Source organism: Solea solea, chromosome 2 (assembly GCF_958295425.1).
Source record: "Solea solea chromosome 2, fSolSol10.1, whole genome shotgun sequence".
In the NCBI taxonomy this organism is placed as follows: domain Eukaryota; kingdom Metazoa; phylum Chordata; class Actinopteri; order Pleuronectiformes; family Soleidae; genus Solea; species Solea solea.
Genome location: NC_081135.1, coordinates 1,935,142 through 1,962,727, shown reverse-complemented (window position 1 = coordinate 1,962,727; position 27,586 = coordinate 1,935,142). Strand labels below are relative to the sequence as shown.

Genomic DNA, 27,586 nt, shown 5'->3' with positions numbered 1-27,586 from the left:
CGACAGGACGACGTCTTCCTGCCACGAGAACTGGTACGACAACACACACACACACACACACGTCCTCCTCCTCCTCCTCCTCCTCTCTCCTTCATCTTTGCTGTGTCACTCATGTTTTTTGTGGTCGTCATTGTTTTGTTTTTTTTGACGTGTCCTTGACCCACTGCACGCTCCCGTCTTCCTGTCCCACTCTGCTGTGTTGATACAGCCACGCCACAGGAAGTCACGCACACACACACACACACACACACGCACGCGCGGGTGTTAAGTGAGCGTTTACCTGTCCCAGCTGACGGGGTCAGGGGTCGCGTGTAGCTGACACACAGTTTTATCAATAAACACACACAGAGCGGTGACCTCTGACCTCTGTACATGATGTTTCTGCCTGTGCACTTTTATTCTCTCTCCTCTGTTCTCTATTGTTCTTCTACTTCAAAGACACACACACACACACACACACACACACAGACAATCTTGAAACTACATCACAGGATTAGGATTACCACATGTGGAAACTTTTTTGGACACAAACTTTAAAAAGAAAAGCCAGAATTCTGAGATTTAAGTCATAATTCAGACTCTCTTTCTGAAATCTGAGGTGAAAAAACAATTTAAATCTGAGATTAAAATCAGAATATTGACTTTAATCCCATAATTCCTGACTTTTTTTCTTCTTCTCAGAGTTCTAGGATTTATTTTTTTTCCTATGAAAATATTCCCTAAGAATTCAGTATTCCATGTTTTCCTCAGGTTTCTAGGATAAACACAGAATTTAATCCCAGATTTCTGTGTTTTTCCCTCAGAATTCTCACATTTCTGAATTGAGACTCAAATCTCAGATTTACTACTTTTTTTTGTTTTTACTTTGTTTGATTAATGTCAGAAATCAAAGATTCTGACTCATAGCTGAGATTTCTTACTTTTTAAATGTATTGCACACGTTTCCCTCATTAACGTCTCGTCACACACACACACACACACACACACACACACACACACACAGGCACAGGTAATCTGAATAGAAACCTGTATGTCCTGTAAATCTGATTCAACCCGTTCACAGACTAATTTAATCTCTGATCGTGTAGGATAAAATTATAGGCTTGTTCTCTAATATTCTGGATTATTTACTTACAGAGTAGCTTCATGATGTTGTTGTTTTTTAAACACAGTTTCTCTTCTAAATTTGAACCGTGTGAATTTAAACTCACAGATCTTTAAATTCTCAGTCGAGTCTTCATTTTTTTATTTTCTAAATGAAAACCGTTAAAGCTAAAGTGTGGAGCGACCATTCGTCCTCAGAAGACGAAGACGAAGACGAGGAGACGTGGACCAGACCATCTGGACGGTCAGAGCGTGGGCGAGCTCATGAATATTTAACAAACCCACACACACACAAATAAACAACAACAACAGCAGCAGCAGCAGCAGCAGATGCAAATCACCAGTTCATTATCACACTTTTACATCTGAACGAGCTGAGAATAATCTTTACTTATTTATTTAGAATTATTTTATCATAACTTTGTTTGTTTTATTGCCGTAAATCGCCGCTAACAAACGTAACCACGGTGATTGACCTGTTATTACAGACTCTGGACTCTGTGTGTGCGTGTGTGCGTGTGTGTGTGTGCGTGTGTGTGTGTGTGTGTGTGTGTGTGTGTGTGTGTGTGTGTGTGTGTGTGTGTGTGTGTGTGTGTGTGTGTGTGTCAGTGTCAGGATACAGAGGTCAGTCCGCACATGTTTGACCCTCAGAGTCTAGAGGTCACGTCACAGGACGAGAGGTCGACGAGCAGAGAGTGACTCTGTCCTCCGTTTGTCTTCTTTCTGATCTGTCCTCTGACACCGTGTGTGTCCCTGTCGTCCGCTGTCCTCCCCTGTCCTCCGCTGTCCTCTGTCGTCCGCTGTCCTCCCCTGTCCTCCGCTGTCCTCTGTCGTCCTCCGCTGTCCTCCGCTGTCCTCCGTCGTCCTCCGCTGTCCTCCGTCGTCCTCCCCTGTCCTCCGCTGTCCTCTGTCGTCCTCCGCTGTCCTCCGCTGTCCTCCGTCGTCCATATTTCTGACTGTTTTTGGCCTGAAAGTCTTTAAAACTCGTCTCATGTTTTTTTGAATTGAAGCTCCGGTGGAAGGTTCCAGTCGTCTCCGTGGTAACCAACCACACCGTCTGTCTTGCTAACGTCGTTGATATAATTGTGGAGGAAGACGAAGAGATTGAGAGAAAGTTTCCACATCTAAAAAAACACTTTTCAGCATAAATAAGATTAAGAGTTCTAAACGTTGATAACAAATATGGAAATATTTAAGTTCATGATAGAAGATTTTTACATCATTGTCACACACGAGAGAACTGGCCACACGTCAGAGGTCAGAGGGCGTGCACAGATTACAGATTATGTAATCTCTGTCATGCCGTCTTTTTAATCCACGTTGAAACCTTTGGAGAATCATTCCGATCAGAAGCTAATCATCACATGTCCACGTGCAGCTTCTCAGAGACGGCTGGCGTAACCATGGCGATGCGCTCGCTGTTAAAGGAACTTTCTGTTTCATTCGTGTGGATTCGTCTGCAAACCTGAAACTTTTGTGACATCACACAGACTTCACTTTTCTTCTCCCCTCTCTCTCTCTCCCTCCCTCTCTCTCTCTCCCTCCCTCTCTCTCTCCCCCCCCCCCTCCCTCCTAAAGGTGTACAGCGGCGAGGACGCAGACATTAAGACGATTAATTGGCTCCTCCTCCGTTGCCGCGCGGGTGTGAGATCTCATCTTAATTGAATGTCGCTCTCACCGCTAATCTCAGCGCTTTATAAAAACCCCCATTTACAAATCCTCAGCGACAAAAGCCTCAGTGTAATCGCCTCCCCCCTCTCTCCCCCTCTCTCCTCCACCCTGGGGTAAGAAAAAGCTCCTCTTTGTTTCCTCATTTGTGTTTTTGAAGAGCGAGCTCTTTCTCCCCGCGGCTAAAAGCTTGTTAAAGACAGAGGAGGAGGGGCCACAGCGCGGAGCCACGCCGTCTCAGACGCTATAGGACAGTGTGTGTGTGTGTGTGTGTGTGTGTGTGTGTGTGTGTGTGTGTGTGTGTGTGTGTGTGTGTGTGTGTGTGTGTGTGTAGATTTAAATATAAATAAATAAACAGGCTTTAATAACCTCGCCGTGTGTTGCTGTCGGATCAGACGAGGATCAGATTTGAAAAGACCTCCCAGGTCTCACTCCACGATCAGAGTCACTCACAGAGACTTTTGTAAAAGTCAGTGATGAACTCTGACGACGAAGACCAGGTCCAGGTTTCGCTGACTCTCTCTGAATCACCCAGCGTCTCCTCCCGCCCGGAGGCTTTTCAGCACGCTGGTGTTTTAATTAAACAAACCCAGGCGAAGCAGAACAGAGCGCCGGCGACACCGAGGGGGACATGGGGGGGACATGGGGGGGACAGGAGGACGACACGGCGAGCTGGAGGACACGTTTGTCTCCTGAATCTGAGTTTAGACACTTAAAACGAGGCTCCATGTTTACAACTGTATCTCAGAACTCAAGTTTGTGAACCACTCACTCTCCTGCACCAAAGCCCACAGAGAAAATCAGTGATTTCAGCTCACTGCTGGTCTGCTGCTGCCTCGTGTGGTCACTTTGTGTCACTGAGGTCAATCTGAACACATGTGACCTCAGTGATGGAGGCAGCAGTGGTTAAAATGGTTGGTTTAAAAAACCTGAACTATCATGTTTAAACCTGTGACAAGGGTTTGTTATTTATTTCCCTGATATGAATGAATGAATGAATGAATGAATGAATGAATGAATGAAGCTTTCAGCTACTCTCAGCCTCGACAAACACACACTTAACCTTTCTTTCCTCTCTCCCCTGTAATGAGAATAAAGCCTTGGACTGAAGTGGTTTCACGGCGCCTCTCGTCCTCTCGTCCTCTGGTCCTCCCGTCCTCTCGTCCTCTGGTCCTCTGGTCCTGCTTCTCCTGCCATTTCTTTTCCTTTCTTTTTCTTTTTCAAACCCCCGCTCTCCATTTTACCTTCTAATCACAGACAGTTCTCCTTTCTTTCTTCCCCTCCTCCGTCTCATTTTCGCTGCACTGATGCTGTTACCGCCGCTGCCACCGCGGTCATTTTCCTTAGATTAAATAGCAGTGGGTGTGAGACGCAGACAGAGAGGAACCTGTAGAGAGCAGAGATGGAGCACGAGGAGGAGGAGGAGGAGGAGGAAGAGGAGTGAAATCCCAGAGAAGGGAGATTGAGAGATTAGGTTGAAATGTAAAGAGTGAAGAAGGAGGGAGGGAGTGTGAATGAGACGTGGGTTTACCTCAGGGATGGGTTATTACTTTTAAATGCTCCTCTGCGCCACCGTCTACCATCCTCTCCTCTCTCCTCTCCCCTCTCCCCTCTCTCCTCTCTCCTCTCTCCTCTCTCTCCTCTCTCCCCTCTCTCCTCTCTCCTCTCCCCTCTCTCCTCCTCCCCCTCTGCGCTGCAGGAGGAAGTATGAAAAGGTTATTATGTTTCCTTCAGAAACGTCTGCGCCTTTCATCTCCAAATGGAATAACCTCTCTACATCAGCTTTCTTCTTCTTCTTCTTTTCCTCACGACACCTTCATCTCTATTTCCTGTACACAACACCTGCTCCTCTCTCCTCCTCTTATTTCCTTCTTTCCTCTCCTCTCTCTTTTACGTCAGATTCTAATCTCTAATCTCCAGTTTCCTGAATAATCTTACTCAAATATAACCAGAAATGTTGCATGATACACAAAAACAACTGTGTAATAACCAAACTAGTCTTATAATGTTGTAATATTACAGAAAAGTGTTCATTTCATGTCAACAAAGAGTGTTGGAGTTTATAAAATGTGATAAAAATGTGGTACAAATATTACAAACAACTTTACATGACCAAACCGTGTCTAAAATGTACAAAAATATCCAAAAAGTTGTTACAAATCTTACTAAAAACAATTGTAATGTTAGAAAACATGTCTCTGCGTCCTCTCACGCGTCTCTGCGTCCTCTCACGCGTCTCTGCGTCCTCTTGTCTTGCAGAAAGGCGAGGAGGTGACCAGCGTGGTGTTGGAGGACGGCAGGGAGCAGCTCATGTACGAGATCCCGCTCAACGAGACCAGTTCTGCCGGACTGGGCGTCAGCCTGAAGGGCAACAAGTCCAGAGAGACCGGGGAAGACCTGGGCATCTTCATCAAGTCCATCATCCACGGAGGAGCCGCGTACAAGGTGAACAGACTTTATCAAACATCATGTTTAAACACTTAACTCTCCCACACCAAAGCCCATAGAGAAATCTGTCGATTTAACATCACAGCACACAGAGTTGTTGATCCACTGCTGCCTCCATCAGGAAATTCACATGTGTTCTTTTGTTAATTCTGCATTTGAAATCCTTTGTTCAGATTAACCTCAGTGACTCAAAGTGACCACACGAGGCAGCAGTAGACCAGCAGCTCCTGTGTCCCTGTGAGCTAAAATCACTGATTTTCTCTATGGGGTTTGGTGTGGGAGAGATTTTTGCAATGTACCTTTTAAATATACATTTTTTTCCAACTCATTCAAGTGTCAAACATCAGCTAATTGATTTATTTATACTCTACAAAGTGGATTAAGTAACTAAAAGTAACCTCTATCCCCCCCAAAAAAATAGTAAAAAAAAAAGCAACAATCGAAATGTCTTCTCACATTTTATGTTTGTGCTAATGTGTTATTTTTTCGTGCTATTTGAATATAAAAAGATTCCGTATCGTCTCTAAATGCCTCATTAGGCTTTTTTGCGATCAGAGCGGCAGCAGCAGCTCCTTTTTAAAAATACATCAAACATGAGGAATGTGAAGCATCTCCAGAGACGCGGATCTCGTTCTTTTGACTCCGTGGAACAAAAGGGAGAATCAGCATATTTCCCCCCTCCTCTCGTCTGTCTGCTACTTCCTCCTCTCCCTGACATTTCCTCTTATCTCTTTTGGACTTCCATCACATTTCCTGCCTTTCTTGGAGGACCGCGACCCTTCTCTTGACTTGTCGTCGTCACATCAGCGCCGCACGAGTCTTATCTTCATCACTCAGCGCTCACTTCACGTCCTCAGTGCATCAGGCTGTTCTCTGCGCTGCTCTGTGGTCTGCACAGTGTGGTGCTGCAGATAAACAGCTGCTCTGGGATCAGGCCGCTCGCGCTCACACACGGCGCTCTTCAGACCAATGTCGGCGTGGATATCGCTACGACGCCGCCGCCACCACCGCGCCGACGACTGTTTTTCTGGGCCAAGATACCACATGAGAGGGGAACAAGACACGGGGAGGGAGGAGGGGAGGAAGGAAGGGAGGAAGGAAAGGAGGGAGGAAGCGTGTTGACAGACGACGGCAGGTGAACGAGTGTGAGGAGGGAGGGAGGGAGGGAGGGAGGCGATCTGAGTGTCGAACAAAAGTGGAAGGAGGCGGAAAAAATAAGAGAAAATTGAAAAGTGAGGATTCTCAGCAGGAACACAACACATGAGGGAATATGAGTGTGTGTGAGTGTTTGTGTGTGTGTCCTAGTGAGGACCAAAAACAACATATAAACCATAGAAATCAAGGACATACATACACGTTTCAATGCTTTTTTTAAGGCTTTTTCAGACTTAAGGTAAAGGTTTAGAGAACACATTATGTCTATGAGTGTCCCCACAAAGGCTGCTGTGCAAGAATGTGTGTGTATGAGGACCAAAAAACATTAGGACATTTTGGCTGGTCCTCACAACTTTAAAGGCCTTTTTCAGACTTAAGGTTAAAGTAAGGGGTTAGAGAATGCATTATGTGTGTGTGTGTCCTCAATAGGACTGCTGTACCAGAGTGTGTGTGTGTGTGTGTGTGTAAGTGTGTCAGTGTTGATGCTAATGAAAAGCAGCTAAAACATCTGATGACACGCTGCAGCATCACTTACACACACACACACACACACAGCAGGAGGAGACGAGGAGACGAGGAGACGAGGAGACGAGGACGTGTCTCTCAGAGACTCGTAACCTATTTCCATTAAAGAGTTTTAGCTTCAATTATACATTTAAAGAAAAACCCGGCTTCATCCCTCGTGTCATGTGATCACTGATGTTGTCATGTGATCATTTTTAAAGAAAATACATTAAAATTGAAACGCGTACATGAAAAAAGACACACGCTGAGATGAAAACATGATTTTTTCATCATCTTCTCACATTTGATCTCTCTGTGTGTGTGTGTGTATATACGTGTGTGTGTATACGTGTGTATACGTGTGTGTGTGTGTGTGTGTGTGTGTGTGTTTATACTTGTGTGTGTGTGTGTGTGCGTGCGGCCGTTCCAGTCAGTATTTAAGGTCAGGCCAGACGGTGCCTTGTTAATGAGATTAGGTCAAAGGGCAGCGCTGACCATAATGGACCAATCATACACACACACACACACACACACCAAGAAACTCTTTAGAGTGTGTGTGTGTGTGTGTGTGTGTGTGTGTGTGTGTCTTAAAGTGCCTTCATCTTTATTGTCCTTTTTTTTCATTTTACCCTTTAAATTGCATTCCTCCCTCTCCCTCTCTCTCTCTCTCTCTCTCTCTGTCTCCCCCTCTCTCTCTCTCTCTCTCTCTCTCTGTGCTGCTATTTAAAACACTTAGAAGTGATTTAGTGCCACTGAGGCTTTTCCATTAGCTGCTGCATGTATTTATCACGACTCCTCCACTCTCCACAGATTGCTAACTCCACATCTTTTTCCCCCCCCCTCTCTCTCTTCTCTCATCCTGAACCTTTATATTCAACGTCTCGTCTTATTCAAGCGTTCTTCTTTGAAAGCTTTTATTTTGAAAGTTTGACCTCTAATCTAATCCAACCTAATCTCATCTTTCTGTTTCCTCCTCTCCCGACAGGACGGACGTCTGTCCGGGAACGACCAGCTGATCGCCGTCAACGGCGAGTCGCTGTGCGGCCGCTCCAACCACGCTGCCATGGAAACGCTGCGGCGCTCCATGTCGACGGAGGGAAACGCCAGAGGAAGCATTCAGCTGGTCGTGCTGCGAGCGCCCGCGCAGGTACGCGCCGCTGTTTGTGTCATTGTTTCAGAGTATAAATAAAGCTTTTGATGTTTGAAAGACAATATAAAGGTGACACATTTAGGTCATGGAAAGAAGAGCTTCATTTGGGAACGCCACGGAAAACTGAGGAAGCAGGAACCCGGGAAATATCTTCCTTTTATTTGATTTTTTTAAATTATTATCAGCAAAAAAACAGACTGATGAGAATAAATGAAAATATATGTCATATTTTTGCTAAATCTTCACATTTAAGAAGCTTATTTCCTTTCTTTCTACCCTTAAAGTGATTAATCAGTTGTCAAAATAGTTGATTTATTGATTATTAGAGCCCTGGTGTGAGTGTAGTGTAACATTTATTTATTATGAAGTGGAATGCACAGCCTGACACATTTAGATAAAAAATAATGAAAGAAATCCGAGTGAAAGCTTGTATTGATCATAAAAAGTGTTGTTTCATGTTGAACGGTCAAATTATTAGCACTCACTGCACTGAAAATATGGAAAAATGGATTTCAGAAACTTCAGAAGTGAAACTTTTTAGTTTCTGAGTGGAAACTGAAGTTTGTAAACCACTCACTCTCCCACACCAAACCCCATAGAGAAAATCTGCGATTTTAACTCCCCAGGACACAGGAGCTGCTGGTCTAGTGCTGCCTCGTGTGGTCACTTTGTGTCACTGAGGTCAATCTGAACAAAGGATTTCAAACCCTGAATGGACAAAATAACACATTAGAACATAGTGATGGAGGCAACAGTGGATCAACAACTCCTGTGTGCTGTTGTGTCGCTGTGATGTTAAAATCACTGATTTTCTCTATGAGGTTTGGTGTGGGAGAGTGAGCGCTTTAAAAAGTGACCCAAACTTCAGTTTCCAGGCAGAAAACGCTCTCTCATGGTGACGAAAAAGCAGGAAACATGCTCTGAAGATGTCGTGAAATGAATCAGGTCTAGATTTTATTTGTTAAGTGACTCAAACCAGTTGTTGAGATTGTGTCAGTACCTCATTTTCCTCAAGAGCTCTTTGTTGAGGCTGTTCATTGACTCAAATATCGCCGTGTTTTTACCTTAAATCTTTTTATCTTTGTCTACAGAGGGGCAGTGGTGTCTCCACATCAAACACAGGGACAGACATGTCCACCACCCATCAATCCCATCAATCCCATCAATCCAACTCCCACGCCGGCTTCAGCAATCAGGTACGAGTGAGTGACGCCTGCACGCAGCAGCAGCAGCAGCAGCCGCCTCCTCCGCCGCCGCGTCGCTCCTCCTCCTCCTCGCTCCTCCTCCCCACAGCGAGGAGGAGGCGAGCGTGTGAGAGTCAGAGTCACACACACAGCGGATACATGTACAGGTTTCCCCACAGCGAGAGGCAAAGCGGTGATGATGATGATGATGAAGAGAGGCGGTGCAGGCCGAGTACGATGTACCAGTTTGGGTTGGCGTCCCACAGCTTAAACACATACACGCAGAACATCAGGGCCATGGCGGGCCAGATGTACGGAGACCCGCCCCCTCACGGCAGGACACGCCCACACAGGTCCGCGTACGTTTACGACTTCACGCGCGACACCAGGAAACAGCAGCTCAGACTCTCTGGTGAACTCTGACACGCCGTGTTTAAGTAAACGTGGAAACAAATTCAATATTTCCGTGAAATAATGATAATTTATTTAAAAAAAGACTTAAAACGGCTCTAAAACAAACTCAAAATCACTTACCACACATTATTTATGTTCATAAATGCAGCCATCTTACCTTTATTTGTCTCGTAACCATAAACTCAGTGTTTTGGGGGCGGAGCTTTGACCATAAGGGTTGCCAAAAGGGGGCAGGATTTGATTTTCAAAATAAAGCTAATAGGCAATTTCCTTGCAATTCATCGTATTATTGCGATAAATGTACGTAATCTGCTCTTAAAATGTTTCTGAAAGGCGCGGAAATAACTTAGCGTTACGATTCGGTGAGAAAAAAACAAGATTTTTTATAAATTAAAAGGTACATTTTGAGCTTTTTGAATTACTCAATTTGAAATATAAACGGTTTTATTGCAATTGATCACAATTTGTCCCGTTCCTGTTCCTAATAAAAGGACATTTGTGATTATAAAGCAACAAAAGATGAAGAGAATTGAATTAAAAACGCTCCGACTCTCTATGAAACGATGATGTTTTTTCAGCCTCTCTGATGAAGTGGAAACACATTAGCGTGACTGAACGCTTTCTCTTTGCCGACACGACTAATTGTCACACCCTGATCTTTGAGCTTCTTTATTAAACTCTCCACTGTGTACAATCTCCTTTCTGTCACGTTCACTTTAACTCACTTAATCTGATTAAAACCCACTTCTTTTCTACAAACTGTGAGGGCTGAATCTGCTCTTTTCCTGTTTTTTGTCTCTTTTGTGTAACGACTTCTTTTCAATTTCCTTTATTTTTTATCTTTAGAAATGAGCGTGTTGCTTTCCTGTCTCACCTGCCTGTTTCTCCTCTGCTGAATAAAGCTCATGTGAAATCTCCTGCATGCCTCTTTTCTCTTCACTCCTTGTTTATTAAACGACACTCTGTCCCCGTTTCCCTCAGAGTCTCTTTTTCTTTTCCGCCTTTTCTTTATTCCTGTGCTTCTCACCTGCAGCAGACACCAGGAAACATTTTTAATCACATCACGGTTCACAACCTAAGAAAAATCTCATATAAATGAATATTTGCCTGTAGAAAAATAGATTTTAGACACTTGACAAACACCTGCATAAGTCAGTAATGTGGAAAATGAAGTTTGTGTACAACAAACTCTCCCACACCAAACCCCATAGAGAAAACGTGCATTTTTAGCTCACACAGACAAAGTGACACAAATACTAAAAGCTCCTTTAATCAGTGTGTTAAAAATTATCATTTGGAAAAAAACAAAAAACTGTAAGGAAGTCTTTAATGTGTAACAAAAACAACAGGGGTCCAAGGACGGAACCCTGGGGAACGCCTAAATCTAGAATTTTGCCTTTTTATAGACTTTAAACTCTTCTCTATTAAATCAATTCATCATATTATGTTTATTATGTCGCAATGAAGTTATTATCATCCAAAGCCTTTCATCAGTGAAGTGTTATTGGCTACAATCGGCTGCTCTAGATTGACGTAAAGATGGATATTATGGGATTAGTGTCACGCTCACAGGCAGAGCCGTCAGAATTATGTATGTAAATTAATACGACGCTCTTATACGTGAGCTGAGAATGATTGACAGCTGTGATGTGGTGACACATTCAGATGAATGCTACGTGCTAATGACGCCTCTGGGACGCGACATGCACTCCTTCAAAGCCGGGCCCCGCCTCTCATTATCCAACGCTGTGTCTTATGATGTTATCTTGTATTCAAGGCCAGTGAAAAAGGTGTCGTTCAATATTATATCATCTGTTTCCAAGATCTGGAAGCAGAACATTTTCCAGAATTTTTAGATATTAATCTTTAACAGACGGCACGTTTATCATCAACTTGTCTATTTTGAATCTTTTTCATCACAGCACCACTGCTCCTGTAGTGAAACCACTCAGAGGTTTGTTCTAAATATGCACATTTTTCCTCAAAGCTCTGCTCCCACATCACTTCCCAGAGCAGAAGTTAGTATATCTTTAAAATTAATCAAATATCCGAGTGCTTTCTAGTCGCTGAACAAACCTCACAAGGTGCCTTTACAGTAAAAAAGCAGTTTAAATTGTCTCCTGTGCATTTGTTTGAGTTTATTTACGCTATAATAAGAGCTGCAGAGACTCTTTTTCACTTTAAAAGTACTAAATCACATAAACTGCAATGAATTTATGAGGTAAACTGGTATTTATCACAGTATCTAACATTTAAAAGCACTGTAGATCAAAATTCCTCTCTTTTTCCCAGCATTTTTGTCCATATCTTTAAAAAATAACGTATAAATCTTGATATTAAGACTTCAAAATCTGGCACATCGTATTATCAGATTTTATCATATTTTGTACCTAAAGCACAAACAAACAAGCTAATTAATTAAACTGCACTGATAATGACCGACAGTCGTCTCTTTAATGAACATAATTCTGTCGTTTTATTGCCAGTATTTAGTGTTTCCACCTGCTTTATTTGACAGTTAAACTCTCCCACACCAAACCCCATGGAGAAAACAGACATTTTTAGCTCACAGGGACACAGCAGCTGCTGGTCTACTGCTGCCTCTTGTGGTCAGTTTGTGTCACTGAGGTTAATCTGAATGGAAATTTTTAAACATGGAAATCACACAATAACACATTTAAACGTACTAAAGGTGGCAGCAGTGGATCAACACACTCCTGTGTCGCCCTAAACTAAAATCATTGATTTTCTCAATGGAGTTTGGTGTGGGAGAAAAAGTGGTTCACAAAGTGACACACAAACTAAAAGCTCCTCTAATCAGTGTGTTTAAAATCATCATTTGAAAATAACAGACTGTAAGAAAGTCTTTCATGTGTAACAAAAGCAACAGGGGTCCAAGGACGGAACCCTGGGGAACGCCTAAATATAGAAGTTTGCCTATTTATAGACTTTAAACTCATCTCTTTTAAATCAATTCATCAAATTATGTTTGTTATGTCGCAATGAAGTAATTATCCCCCAAAGTCTTTCATCAGTGAAGTATTATTGGCTCTGGATGGACGTCAGGATAGATATGTTGTGATTTATGTCGACAGGTGAGATGCGGCTGATAACAGGGACCAGAAAGAGTCTCGTACAGTAAATGAGTCGGCTCTCCCCCCGTTTCCATGGTTACCGCTTCGTTCCCAATCTCGTAGGGAACTGTGATTGTGGAGGAAATGAGGATTTAATTGCCTCTAACAGATCATTTCATCCAAAACAACTTGGCTTTTATTTATTTATGTATTTATTTATTGGCAGTCTGCTGTGAGCTAAACAAATTAAAGAGGAATAAAGTCAGTCTAATGCTGCCGAGTAATAAAAGGAATAACTTTAATCAATGTTTAATAATTAAACCCCTCGTAAAGCGACTGTGTTTAATAAGAACGCCTTCTTCTTTATCTCTGTCTGTGTCGACAGGAGCGAAAGTCACACGACGTTTATCAGAAAACGCCGAGATCTGCAAACTTTGACTTTCCAACGACGTCCAACAATTATTCACAGAGCAACGACCGAGGTGAGGACACTGCATGCAGTATTCCCTGTAATCTGTGGTTGTATTCTCAGAGATTGAGATTACCGTGATCATGTGATCAGTGTCACGTTAACTCCAGCTGTGATGAGATTCGATGAATTCTAACCATTAGTTTCATATAACATTATATTTTTTTATCATCTCACCAGGTGAGATTTCACCTGGTTTACACTGAATATTCAGCTCATACTCTTTATTTCTACTCTAGTAACTACTTATCTCATCCTGCTTTTATTTATTTATTCTGCTATTTTATTTCCCGACAGTGAAGCGTAGCCTCCTGACGTGAGCTTCTTTTGTGGAGTTCAGTCTGAAGCGTCTTTATCTTTATCTTTATCTCATCGCAGGAGAAAAAGAGGAAAGAAAAAAAAGCCATTAGCTGTGTTTTTTTTCCTTTCATGAGCACAAAGAACAAAGATCTGACCTTGGAATCGTTTTACGCCGCTGAAGCGGCGTCTTTGTGCGGCTCATTTGCATATGAGCGAGCACGCTGTTGTGTTAAAGAAGAAAAAGAAAAAAGAGCAGCAAAGTGTTCATTCCTCTTCATCTCACCTTCTTCCTCCTCCTCCTCCTCCTCCTCTCGTCTACTGGGAAGCAAAAGCTGCTGAAGCTGAAGAACCTGAAGAAGCTGAAGCTGACAAAGAAGCTGAAGAACCTGAACCTGAAGAACCTGGAGAAGCTGAAGCTGCCAAAGAAGCTGCTGAAGCTGACGAAGCTGAAGAAGCTGAACCTGAAGAACCTGGAGAGCCAGTTCACCCTTGTGAAAGAGATCTTGATCTCATTGGGTCTTTTATCTGGTTAAATAAAGGTAAAATAAAAAAAGAACCTGAAGCTGACAAAAAAGCTGAAGGGTTCAAAAAAAGTTAAAAAACAAACAAACAAGCACAAGGTAAAAGATATGAGGTGAAAACGAGCAACTAATGAGGAAAAAACAATCAAAATAAGGGAAAACACTGTCATCTAATAAAGAAAAAAACACTTAACTAATAGTGTAAAAACTAACAATTAATAAGGTAAAAGAAAAATCAACAAATAAGGAATAAAATAAACTCCAAGTGAAAAGCACAAAACCTGTGAGCAAACAAATAAAAAGTTGTCATTAAATTTCCCATTTTTAAAAATGTCTCAGTGTGAATGTGCCGTTTGCCCTCAGCTCCGTATCCCACGGCGACCACTAATGGCAGCTACGGTCACTACGGCAACGAGGACGAGGATCTGGGCACGGGTTTCCCTCCGCCTCCCTCTCCAGGAACTGTGGAGGAAATGAACAGAGACTCGTCGCCGACGCCCACTCATCATCACAGGTAACGTCCTACCATCCCATAATACACACACACACACACACACACACACATAGCGTAGAGTACAATGTGCCGCCGTCAGCACTTTATTAAACGACACACACACACACACACGCAGAGTTATTATAATCTAATGGCTCTTAATTAGTTCTCGTGTGTGTGTTATGAGATAAATGCGAGTCATTACACTAAATTACAACACACATGCATTATTTACACAAAAACCAGCCTAATTGCTGCGGCCTATATTTTGCATTATACATCGGTAACCGTGGTGACAGAGTTTGAGGACGCAGAGGCTCAGAGGATTTTAAACAAGACTTAACACGAGCGTTCACAGCGTTTGTAAAGCACTCACTCTCCCACACCAAAGCCCATAGAGAAAAGCAGTGATTTTAACACCACAGCTCACAGGTGGTGTCGATCCACCGCTGCCTCCATCACTGACTTCAAATGTGTTATTTTGGTCAATTCGGCATTTGAGAACCTTTGTTCAGATTGACCTCAGTGACACAAAGTGACCACACGAGGCAGCAGTAGACCAGCAGCTCCAGTGTCCCTGCGAGCTTAAATCACTGATTTTCTCTGTGGGGTTTGGTGCGGGAGAACGAGTGGTTTGAAAACTTGTGTTTTCATTCAGAAAACGCTGTCTGAAGGTAAGAAAGTGGTCAAGTCAGAGTTAAATGTACAATTTTAAACAAACAAATCAATCAAAACGCCACAAAAAACATGGATTTTGTCGTTTTTTGTCGTCTTAAAATCATCAACTGTGCCTAAAGAACATTGTTAAACATGTAAAATCCTCCTCCTCGTGTTTTTAGATTTTGTTGAAAGAAGAAGGTGAAGTAGAGCCAACATGTCTGACGACGTGAACTGTGCTTGTTTGTTATCCTCATGTGGTCGCAGTTAAAGAACCTGGCAGAGCTCAAAGTTGTTTCCTTGTGAGTTTGAGCGCAGACAGAAGACTCTATTGTTCTTCTCAATCACGCCATCTGGATGAGAGGAAATTCAATGATCTGTTCCGTTATGTGTTTGTATTGTGTGTGAATTTAAATTTCATTTACTCTTGACTTTTTCATTTTCGGTGACGTAAGCTGAACAGAAAAAACATTTACTTTCACTGTTTATGGGACAAACTGTTTAGGATAGAGGGTTTAAACAAGTTAAATGAATAAAAGGCTCATGCTGAAATCTTAACTTGACGGCGTTTGTAAAGCGCTCACTCTCCCACACCAAAGCCCAGAGAGAAAACCAGTGATGTTAACATCACACACACAGCAGTTGTTGATCCTCTGCTGCCTCCAACACTGACTTCAAATGTGCTATTTTGTCACTTCAGGGTTTGAAAACCTTTGTTCAGATTTACCTCAGTGACACAAAGTGACCACACGGGGCAGCAGTAGACCAGCAGCTCCTGTGTCCCTGTGAGCTTAAATCCCTGATTTTCTCTATGGGGTTTGGTGTGGGAGAGTCAGCTGTTTACAAAGTTCAGTTTCCTGCTTGAAAAATTGAATCTAACAGTGAGATAAAGGTGTGAAAATGTTCTTAAGTTACCGTAGACTTCAGCAGGTGTGAATTGTATTAGGTTGTACGATCTCTTTTAAGGGCAAACGTGAATCAAACATGAATCAAACATGAATCAAACATGAATCAAACATGAATTGATTTGTGAACTGATTGTTCATCAGAGAGCCTCAGATGGCGTCTAACGTGGCAGCTCCTGTATATCGCCAACGAGCCAATGACAGGGACAACAGGCCTCGCAACAGAGAGTCCAAGAGCATGGACATGGGTGAGCTCACACACACACACACACACACACACACACACACACACACTCTCATATTTCTATCCATTTTAAGACTCGCGTCGACTTCCTGAGGCCAACAATTCAGATTTTAGCCCTAAACTTGAGAATCTGCCTCATTAGGACCAAGAAACCTGGTTTCCATGACAACAGAGGACATTACATTGACCCACATTCATTTCCTGGCGACTCACCTTAATCTTAACCACCAAAACTAAGTGCCTTGACCTTAACCCTTAACCTAAGACCAGGTTTTGGGGTCAAATGTCCTCAGAAAGATAGGTTTTTAAGTTTTTTAGACACACAGTTTCCATGTCTTCAGAGGACGTCTAATTTTGTCCAACATAAGGAAGACACGTCCCCCGTAATAATGTGAGTGTGTGAACAGATGTGTCCCCACAACATGAGGAAAACCTGACACACACACACACACATCAGAGATGACACATGATCTCATCAGTGCATTTCTTTGTTGTGATATAAAGCCGCCTCAGATTATCCCCTGACCTGAGGGCATCTGACCTCCTGACCTCTCTGACCCGTGTGTGTGTGTGTGTGTGGTGGGTCGACCCCTCTTTCCCCCCTCTTCATTTTTCTTCATCTCTCACTTCTTCCTCTTCAATTTTCTCCTCATTTATCTCCGGGTTCCTCCACAGAATCCCCTGCTCTTCTGTCGTTTTCTTCAGTTTTCTTTTGTCGTGTTGTTGTTGGAAGCCCGGCGAGTGTCGTGCTCTATCTCTGCCTCCATCTCTTCTCCTCCTCAGCTTCTCTGATTTCTAATCCCGGTTCATTAGGTTGGGGAGGATAGGCTTTCATCCTGCACCACACACACACACACACACACACACATCTCCTTCCACCCAGGCTGATTGTCTGTCATTATGGACAAGGGTGGTCTGCGCGCACACACACACACACTCTGAGGACCCTCTCTAATACCCACCGCTGTCTCTCTGCCCTCTGTCTCCATCCTTTCATCATGTTCTCTCTCAAGTGTCCAGGGCTTAGAACAAGGTTTGAAAGCAACGCTGTGTGTGTGTGTGTGTGTGTGTGTGTGTGTGTGTGTGTGTGTGTGTGTGTGTGTGTGTGTGTGTGTGTGTGTGTGTGTGTGTGTGTGTGTGTGTGTGTGTGTGTGTGTGTGTGTGTGTGTGTGTGTGTGTGTGTGTGTGTGTGTGTGTGTGTGTGTGTGTGTGTGTGTGTGTGTGTGTGTGTGTGAGCCGCTCGCTCTCTCACACCAAACTCCATAGAGAAAATCAACGTTTTTATCTCACGGGAACACAGGAGCTGCTGGTCCACTGCTGCCTCGTGTGGTCACTTTGTGTCATTGAGCTAAATCCAAACAAAGGCTTTCTAAAGCCGAAGTGACAAAATAACTTATATGAACTTCCTCATGGAGGCAGCAGTGCATCGACAACTCAACAACAACACTGTGTGCTGTAATGTAAAATCGACGGTTTTCTCTATGGAGTTTGGTGTGGGAAAAACTATCTGCTGAAAAGTTCATTTTCCAGTCAGAAAATGTTGTTTAACAGTGAGAAAGAACATCACACAGACTCCTAACATGTCATAGACTTTCTGTTCAGTGTCTAAAAACGACATTTTCTTGTGTTCCCGTGCTCAGTAGCACCAATAATGTCAACACCACGCAAAAAACACCTAAACTGTCCCTTTAAAGAGCAGGAGAAAGAGCAGAGCGCCATCGCTTTTATTATTAAACACCACTCGCCGGAGAGAGGTGAGCTCCTCTTATTGACCTTGAACACCTGGGCAAATACGCTGTGTTGACTCTGAGCTCTCAGACACTGACGGAGAGAAATCCTCACACACACACACACACACACACACATGAACAGCACCGTCACTGACACTGTCCCCCGCGACACAAACACCCGGGATTTCCTCTCTTATTTCCGTCCTCTTTTCAAATATGGAATGTGAAGGTGATTCAGCAAAGAGCGCCGGTGTTTTTCTCCCCGCCCGGCGACTCGTGACGGGAACTAATGCTTTTATTAGACTAAAAAGCTGCGCTGTGGAAAAATATCATCCGTATGGATTTGCTGTAAGTTGCTCAAAGTGCATTGAAACATCAAACCTTTTAGGTCGTGCACGGTAAGCTGTTCAAAGACTTAAGGGAGGAATATTCATCAACAACAACAACAACAACAACAACAAAAGCACGAGGATTTCACTGTGACTGGATTGAAGTGGATGATGAGTGAGATTAAGTGGCGTCCGCACAAAGAAACAGTGCAAATAAAAGTCCACTCAGCTGTCGCGGGGACAGTTTTATGTGCAGCACATGCACAAACACACTGTCCTCACTTCCTCTGTGTTTGTATCACCTTTATGCACCTAATGTCCAAATATGGACCACACGGGAATGACCTTTCACCTTTGACCTGACCACAATAATAAAAAATATGAAAAATATAAAAAAGGAAAATGCTTAAATAATATATATATATATATATATATATATATATACATACATACAATATATAAGTCACAGAAAATGTACACTAATGCAGACGAAGGAAACACAACTGATGCCTAAAACATGTCAACATGTTACAACAATCTTTTACTTATGTTTACAAATCTTATAAAAATCTACTTTATCTACTGAAAATCAAAAATTTTGTAATAAAAACAAACAAAAAACTGAATATTTGTTACCAACGAATGACACAAATATGTTGACAAAGTTCAAATATTCTAATCTTAAGATAAAAACCTGGGACGACTGTTACTAGAAAACATCATGTATGTTTCCAATCATTGATACAAAATGTTGTTAATGTTACCAAAAATGTCATAAAATATTCTAATCGTATCAAACTATTTTGTGTTAACAAATAAACATAAACGTTACACAAAATTTTACAAATTTAGCAAAAAAATGTGTTTGTTACCAAAGAATGATACAAAAGTTATAATTCCACAATTTCTTTTTAAAATTTTTTACAAAATTTAAATTTTTGCTTCCGAAAAACTAAAAAAAATGTAATCTTATAAAAACATGTGACTAATTTGACAAAAAAAAAAAAGTCACGTGACCTGGAAAAGTTCATTTTCTAAACTTTTTTTGGTTTTTGTTTAATCTGACACACGAGAGAGCGAAGCACACGCCTGGTTCTGCTGCTCCTTCTTCTTCTTCTTCTTCTTCTTCTTTTTTATTTTCCTCCTCCAGCTCAAGCCTCCAACAATAATCTCGCTTCTTCTCATTTTCTCGCCCGTGTGTCCGCCGCGGGGGAAACTGACCCCATAAAAAAAGCAGAAAAAAGAGGATTATTTAAGAGAAATGGCAGCGTAATAAAACCTTCTTATTGTATCCCATGGTGCACTGCTGCCTGTGGCGGCTTGTGGCTGCACCACAATCCTGTTTGGTCAGATTAGGTGAAGCTTTTTCTTTATTATTTCTCTCCTTGGTCTCGCCTCGATCTCATTTTCTCTCACTTCTTTTTCATTTCCTGCCCTCAGTCCGTCTCCTTCTGTCTGTGTTTCCTCCGTGTGACACCTGTGCAGGCCACGCTTTTCAAATACGACGTGTGTCGCAGCGTTTATGATGACAGTAGATTTCTTTTATTAATATTAACGCTGCTTTTCTTGTGTTTTTGTGTGTTTTTTTTTTAATCCAGTGGCTGATGAGAGCAACATCGGGTCTCTAGCCGCGCGGAAGAAAGGTGAGTGTTTAGTAAAACCAAGATAAAACTTTGTTTCCGATGTCAGAGCAACAATAACAACAAAAACACCCTGTCAAAATATTTAATTTGGGGTAAATTTCACAATAAAAGAGTCTGTTTTCACAATATTACACAATGTAGCACAGTAAACATTCCAGAACGCTGGAAATGATGTTGCAAACGTTCACTTGGACTCAAGAATAATCAGATTAAATATGATTTTGTCGGTCTAAAACACATTTTTTGTCCTTTTGAATGTGATATCATAACAACGTTCTCCTGGATTTCCTTCAAATTTGGTATGAACGTTCACTTGGATTTAAGAATAATCAGATTAAACATGATTTTGTCACTTCACTGCGGTCACAAAACACATTTTCTGCCAATATTACAAGAACGTTCTCCTGGATTTCCTTCCTATTTAATCAGATTATTCTTAAATCCAAGTGAACGTTCAAATCAAATATGATTTTGTGACTTCACTGTGGTCACAAAACACATTTGTTTGCCCTTTGAATGTGATAGCACCACAACGTTCTGCTGGATTTTCCTTCGAATTTGGGACAAACGTTCACTTGGACTCGTGGATCAAACTGTTTAAAATTTGGATCACATCAGCTTCACAACAAAAACGTTTGCCTTAAGTGAATAAGTTATTAAGTTATTATTATAATAGTTATATACGTTATTAAGCTTAAACGTTCACTTGGACTGGTCAGATGAACTGTTCAGATTTGGGTGTTTGCCTTGTGAACGTGATAGCTCATAAACATCTGCAGGGAATCCTTTCAGATTTGCTGTGAACGCTCACAGATGAACTCACTCGATCTTCAAACATCAGCATTTTATTTTCCTGGATAAAAGAAATATGTTTCTGACGATCGAGAACGTCTCAATCTCAGTCTGGAAACGTTCCACGTGATCCAGAGCGAGACAGATGAAATCCATGTGACAGTGATTGAGTTATCGCCTCAAATCCACGATAATGAACCGCAAACCACCAGCGATTACTTTATAATTTCACTTTTCATTTCCCAGCGATCGGTGAATAAACAGAGAGTTGGAAACAGAGTCAGAGTTTAATGACTGAACTCAGCGGCCGTGACTGTTTAACTGGAAGAAACCGTTTTCTACGTCTTTACTTTCCTTCTGTGGTGAAATGAACATCATTTTCATCGTTTTTAATTCTCAGATCATTGTGCAAAATAAATGAGCATTTAACAAATAATAAGATTACGCATTAATGCTAATTTTAATGCTAAGCCAAGCCTCCTTCTATTTAAGACGTCTTTGACGTGTCTGATTGCTGATATTTTCAGGCAGAGTTTGGATAAAAAAAAACACTGAATTTTTCTCAAAAATATAAACGAAACTTGTCTGAAAGTAGGCTCCGCCCCCCCAGTGCTAGTATAAATAACAGCAATGTGGTACCTTGGGTGTGTCGTTGAGGTTTCCGTATAGATATCACTTGCTGGCTGCAAGTCGGCTTATTTCAAACAGAAATAACGAGAAACTGTCGTCTTGCACGGAGCCGGACACAACGTGACAAATTGCTTGGTGAGTGCGGCTCGATGCTACTTTAGACTTTTACTCCCGATATCACGCGACACGCTAGTTTCTTCTTCTTCTTTACCCCCGTGTCTCTTCTACACGTGGATCTGTGAAATCCACCTGCAGCAGCAGCAGCAGCAGCAGCAGCAGCAGCAGCAGCAGCAGCAGCAGCAGCAGCAGCAGCAGCAGCAGCAGCATCAGCAGCAGCAGCAGAGCCGGTTGCTGGTGTGAATACAGATTTTTCTGAGCACTGTTGCTGACCTCAAATCTCCCACACTCAGCATTCCCACAAATGGCTTCTCCTCCTCCTCCTCCTCCTCCTCCTCCTCCTCCTCCTCCTCCTGCAGCTATGAATTTCCTGGCGTTTGTGATCTCCCTCATCATAAATAAAGCCGTCCACTCCACCTTCTTCTTCTTCTTTTCTTTTCTCCTCCTCCTCCTCGTCTGTGCCTGACGTCTTAGCTAATGCGTATTGACAGAGCTCTCGCGTGTTATTCATTTTTTGCTGACACGGTGTTTGCCCAGCTTCCTCCTCCTCCTCCTCCTCCTCCTCCTCCTCCTCCTCCTCCTCCTAAATGGCCTCAGTGTTTCTTTATGGGCTTTGACATATTTCATTAGTTGGATGGTCTTAAGAGGCCGGCCTGGCTTCTTCTTTAATCTGGATAAAACCATTTTTCTCTTTGGCTGCAGCAGCTTTCTCTCTCTCTCTCTCTCTCTCTCTCTCTCTCTCTCTCTCTCTCTCTCTCTCTCTCTCTCTCTCTCTCTCTCTCTCTCTCTCTCTCTCCCTCTCTCTCTCTCTCTCACCCTCTCTCCCTCTCTCGCTCTCTCTCCTCCAGCGTTCTGTCACTTACTCAAACTGCTCCTCTTTCTTTTTCCATTTTCCATTTTCAATAGAGCTTTTAGTTTTTTCTCTCTCCCCTCGCTTTCATCTTTGCCACCACTTTCCCTCTTCATCCTCTTCCTCCTCCTCTTCTTCTCTCCTGATTATTCCGTCTCTTTATTTTTAGAATCCTCTCTTCATCCCTCTTTTCTCCGTCTTCCTCTACATCCCATCATGATCATACCTTCATATGTAAACCATAGGGAGTGAGGACATTTTGTCTGTTCCTCATAACTTTAATGTTTTCTTTGGGGGCGGGGTTAAGACCTGGTTTAAGGGTTAGAATCAGGTTAAGGGTAAGAGGTCACAGAGTCACAGAGTGTTTTGTTGATAATTTAACAGATGCACAGTAAATATTTTGTGTGTGGTGTTTAATTTTTTCAAATTCTCATAAAAAGTATTTCCCCCCTTTTCTGATTTTCTTAATCAGAAATAAAACCCCTTTTTTTAAGTCTTTATCGTCCACAAATAAGAACTTTTGGACCGTGTGGAACGTGTTCATGATTGTGATGATTGTGTTTGTCTCGTCTGTGGTGCCAAAACTTTATTTATCCTTTAAAGAAGATTCATTTCTACACTGCAAAAACAGCTCCCGTAGAATTAGGAGAACTTTTGTAAATCTGCAACCAATTAAAGATAATGAGCCTTAAAACTGGATCAAAACTGGTCAAAATTGAACAAAGTTGTACTTAAGAAAGTCTATAATGTGAACTGCTGACTTAAGATTAGTCTTTCTCAACTTAATTAAACTGATTTTAAGAACTTATACCTTAGAATTTCTTATATTTGCATGTTTACTGTTAATTAAAGCTTAAAGTAACATCTGGTTTAGACAAAGGTGGATATTTATTTCTCAAATTAGATCATTTTTCTAGTGTAAAACTTGCTTGATTAGTTTTTAGAAAAAATGGTTAAAAAAAGGCTTATTTTGCTTTCTTGGTTAGAAATAAGACAAATATTCTTAAATGGATGCAAATTTTCAAATAGAATACTTAATACTCACTTTAAGACAAAAAATGGCTAAAAACTACACAAAACTGGCCAAAAAAGAGTCTTTCTTAACTGAATTCAACTGATTTTAAGAATCAGTTGAATTTACAAAGCTTGTCCGATTTTGAATTAAATGACAGAATTTTAAAGCTTCTGCTGGATTACATTCAATAACCTGAACTGAGCTTTATTAACACTGAGATCAGGCTTTTCTTTTTACTGCCCACTCTGTGTGTGTGTGTGTGTGTGTGTGTGTCTGTGTGTCTGTGTGTGTGTCTGTGTGTGTGTCTGTTTGTGCGTGCGTCTGTGTGTGTGTGTGTGTGTGTGTGCGTGTGTGTGCGTGTGTGTGTGTGTGCGTGTCTGTGTGTGTGCGCAGGTCAGAGCCTTTTTTACTGGTCTCCAGAACAACAGCGACACATTTTATTTGCCAGACCTGAGATTGGATCCAAGATGAAAAATGTGCGTGTGTGTGTGTGCGTGTGTGTGCGTGTCTGTGTGTGTGCGTGTGCATGTGTCTTACATGTAAGTGTTTCCTTGGCAACTCGCCCATCACCACTCACATTTACACACCTCGATCCTCCCAGTGCCACCGCTGCCACCCCCAGCTGTTTCGATGGGGGGGGGGGGGCTTCCTTGTAACCGTGGCAACCCTTCAGCCAGACTCTTGCGAAGCGAAGCGGGTTAGCCGTGGAGAACATTGGCGTCCAGTCGATGGGAACACGTTCAGACCCTGCTGAGGCTCACCGGCGGATCGTTAAGGAGAATCCCATTTTAACCACTTAACTTAAGGCTCACTTAATCGATTTCGACATCAGCTTAAGTCTAAGATGTCTTAAGGATTCATTCACAACTTTATTTGTCCATGAGGCTGCGTTTTCCTGCCAAAAACTGAACCTCTCACTCTCCCACACCAAAGCCCATAGAGAAAATCAGTGATTTTAACATCACAGCACACAGGAGCTGTCGATCCACTGCCGCCTCCATCACTGACTTCAAATGTGTTCTTTTGTCACTTCGGCTTTAAAAATCCTTAACTCAGATTCACCTCAGTGACAGGAAGTGACCACACGAGGCAGCAGTAGACCAGCAGCTCCTGTGTCCGCGTGAGCTAAAATCAGTGATTTTCTCTATGGGGTTTGGTGCAGGAGAGCGTGTTGTTTACAAACTTGACTTTCCTGTCAGTGAAGTCTGTCTAACAAGCAGAAGAAAGTGGGAGAACATATTCTTAAGATATCATGGACTGAAGCAGCTGCACATTCTGTAGCTGTAGGTGAAAGCACTGCTCTGTCAAAACCTCATACAACAACACTTCAAAAACCCTCACAGAACGATCCCTTTGAGACCTGTTAGTTAGTTGTTGACCCCGTGTGACGCGGGTGTCACCGGCGCCGCCTCGCAGACAGGTTGCAGAGTTTGTAAGTAACAAAGCAGCAGCAGCAGCAGCAGCAGCAGCAGCAGCAGCGGCAGCAGCAGCAGCAGCAGCGGCGGCAGCAGCAGCGTGGAGTGATGCGAGTCATCGCAGGTCCTGTCAGCGCAGCGCGAGCCTGAGGCGACGTTCCAGGCAACGAGTTCTCTGCTGTCTGCTCAGAGCAGACACGACAGCAGTCACAGTATGTACACACTGTTGAGGTGTGTGTGTGTCTGTGTGTGTGTGTGTGTGTGTGTGTGTGTGTGTGTGTGTGTAGACGGGAAGATACGCAGCAGGACATAGAGAGTCCATAGTCCGAACCCCATAGAGAAAATCAGTGATTTTAACTCACGGGGACACAGAAGCTGCTGCTCTAGTGCTGCCTCGTGTGGTCACTTTGTGTCACTGAGGTAAATCTGAATGAAGGATTTTAAATGCCGAAATGACAAAATAAGACATGTGAACTTACTGAATGAGGCAGCAGTGGATCAACAACTCCTGTGAGCTGTGATGTTAAAATCAATGATTTGGGCTTTGGTGCAGGAGAGTGAGCGGTTTCCAAAGCAACAAAAAAGTGTTGTATTTTTTTCAGTTGATTTAAACACTCTTGACTTTGATAAATTCTTGCAGGACAAACATGAAACTTCCTATTTCCTCACAAATATCTGTTCATATTTCTTTTCTTTTTTTTAAAGTTGTTTTCTGAAAACCCAAAGCTTGTCGGTGGAAACTTTTTTTGCTCTGAAAATAAACTGAAATGTGGAGCTCGGCTGCTCGCTGATGCAGCGTGTGATTAAAGCGCAGTAAAAGGTGTTTATTTTTATCGGCTCTGGATCTCAGATCTCAGACGGCGGCTGGTGTTACGGCTGCGTGAAGGGCGTCCGTCGCCCCCTCGCCGTCCACACGCCGCCGTTTGGCTGCGAGGCCGCTCATCAGATATGTGCAGCAGGTCGAGTCGACGAGGTACGAGCTCCGCGAGAGCATCTGCCGGCGCGGCGGGCAGCGATATGTGATAAACGCTGATTTCACCCTCCGTTGGGTCGAGCTGGCGATGATAGCCACCTCTTCTGCCGCTCATCCGTCCTATTAAACCCTCATTATTCATTTACCTCCAGCCTCCGCCGCCTGACACACACACACACACACACACTCTGATCCTCTCCTGCAACTCTTTGCATGAAAGAAAAACACACACTGGCATCATCTGTGTTCTGGCAAAAGCCGCTTAATTCCAGCAGGCTGTGAGCTGGACGGCCCCCAAATTACGTTTGTGACACAAATCCCGTCTCTTTTTAAATTGAGCGTTTTATTCCTCTATTTCTAAACCCCCTTATTATTCCACACAAATCCCGCTCCCTCTAAGAAAGTCAATTTAGGACTTAAAAGGGCAGCGTCGCCTCAGCGCGTCACTTTCAATTGTTCCCGCTTCTGCCCGCTCGTCTTTGATGCTTTTGAAGCGTCAGAAATATTGTTTTTTGACACTTGAGACGTGTCAGTAACTGTTGAAATGTTTAAAACAGTTTACACTGGCGATGCACGGTCCACGATACCAATAACATCGCGATACGGCGATGCAAAACCTGTTTCTGCCACATATGAACGAAACACGATGGTATACATCGGTATTTGTGAACCTACGACACATATACACTTCTACACGGTGTGTTTTTTTTTGGTTACATTTTCCCACAATGCCCTGCATTGTAGTCCGCGAAACGAGAACTATGTTTTTAGATGGACCGGAGTACGGCAGCGAGCTCACACCTCCACAAACGAACCCTCCGAGCAAACCAACTAGAGGGTTCGATAAAGAAGGAGCTGATGTGAACGCACCATAAAAGGTTCTATAAAGAAGGAGCTGATGTGAACGCACCATAAAACAGTTTAAAGCAACACTTACTGTAGAGGTGAGAGTCACAGGCGATACTTCGTCCACGATACCGATAATATCACGATACATCGATTAGATACAACGTGAAAAGTTAAAAGTGCAGGATTTCTCTATTTAATCACAACATAGACGTCAAACACCAAAGACTTTTACAAAACATCAAATACAATTTGAAATGCAAATCACATAATATTTTAAAAACTGAATTAAAAGCTTTATTTTATGTTATAGAAGTTTAATAATAATAGTTGAACGTTATGGAAAAGGTTTGATGTAAGACGCGGTAAAAAAAAAAAAAAAAGGCGGAGTCAGGGGCTCTTATTTTGAAAGCCAGGTTGAAAGGAAGTGGTGCTGTCAGCCGGTCACTGGTTCACGTGTCCTTTGTTTATAGCGGGGAAAACAGCATCTGTGACATTTGTAATCGTGGTTTTGCACTTCCAGGCCACCGTAGTACAAACTCTATCTGCCTTAACGTGAAGTGCGTCTGCGCCGAGCAGCAGCGGAGAATTATCACGTGATGAGAGGAGACGAGAATAAAATAACGTACTGTTAAAAACATATTATTTGTATTAAATATCCTCCAAAAACATGTGTGAGTGAGAGACGGAGGAATAAAAAGTCACAAAAATTGTCAATCTGATCCGATTCATTCATTCATTCAGAGACAAATTGAACTGGATCGTCTTTTGATGACTTTTCTGTCTTTGTCCTTCACGCTCACTTGTCTCTTTATCGTCTCCTCTCTTGCAGCACTTTGGCCCGTTTTTCTGCTGCTGAATCAGCTGAGGCCTTTGTCGTCATCTTCCCTCCTCCTCCTCTTTCTTCGTCCTCCGGTGCAGCACAGGAGAGCAGACCTGAGTCACTCTCTCTCTTG

The 27,586-nt window shown here is 42.7% G+C and overlaps 1 protein-coding gene across 2 annotated transcripts in view; it reads left to right on the top strand.

The window, feature by feature from the left end:
• Nucleotides 1-27,586, top strand: part of pard3ba (par-3 family cell polarity regulator beta a) — a 142,098-nt gene that overhangs the window by 43,562 nt on the left and 70,950 nt on the right. For both annotated transcript variants that reach the window (XM_058651980.1, XM_058651987.1), the window contains 8 exons: nucleotides 1-33; nucleotides 5,032-5,217; nucleotides 7,865-8,026; nucleotides 9,121-9,225; nucleotides 13,087-13,183; nucleotides 14,355-14,505; nucleotides 16,191-16,294; nucleotides 19,948-19,992. The exon at nucleotides 1-33 is cut by the window's left edge and continues 96 nt beyond it. In XM_058651980.1, the coding sequence (XP_058507963.1) occupies nucleotides 1-33; nucleotides 5,032-5,217; nucleotides 7,865-8,026; nucleotides 9,121-9,225; nucleotides 13,087-13,183; nucleotides 14,355-14,505; nucleotides 16,191-16,294; nucleotides 19,948-19,992 (883 nt within the window). The remainder of the gene's footprint in view (nucleotides 34-5,031; nucleotides 5,218-7,864; nucleotides 8,027-9,120; nucleotides 9,226-13,086; nucleotides 13,184-14,354; nucleotides 14,506-16,190; nucleotides 16,295-19,947; nucleotides 19,993-27,586) is intronic.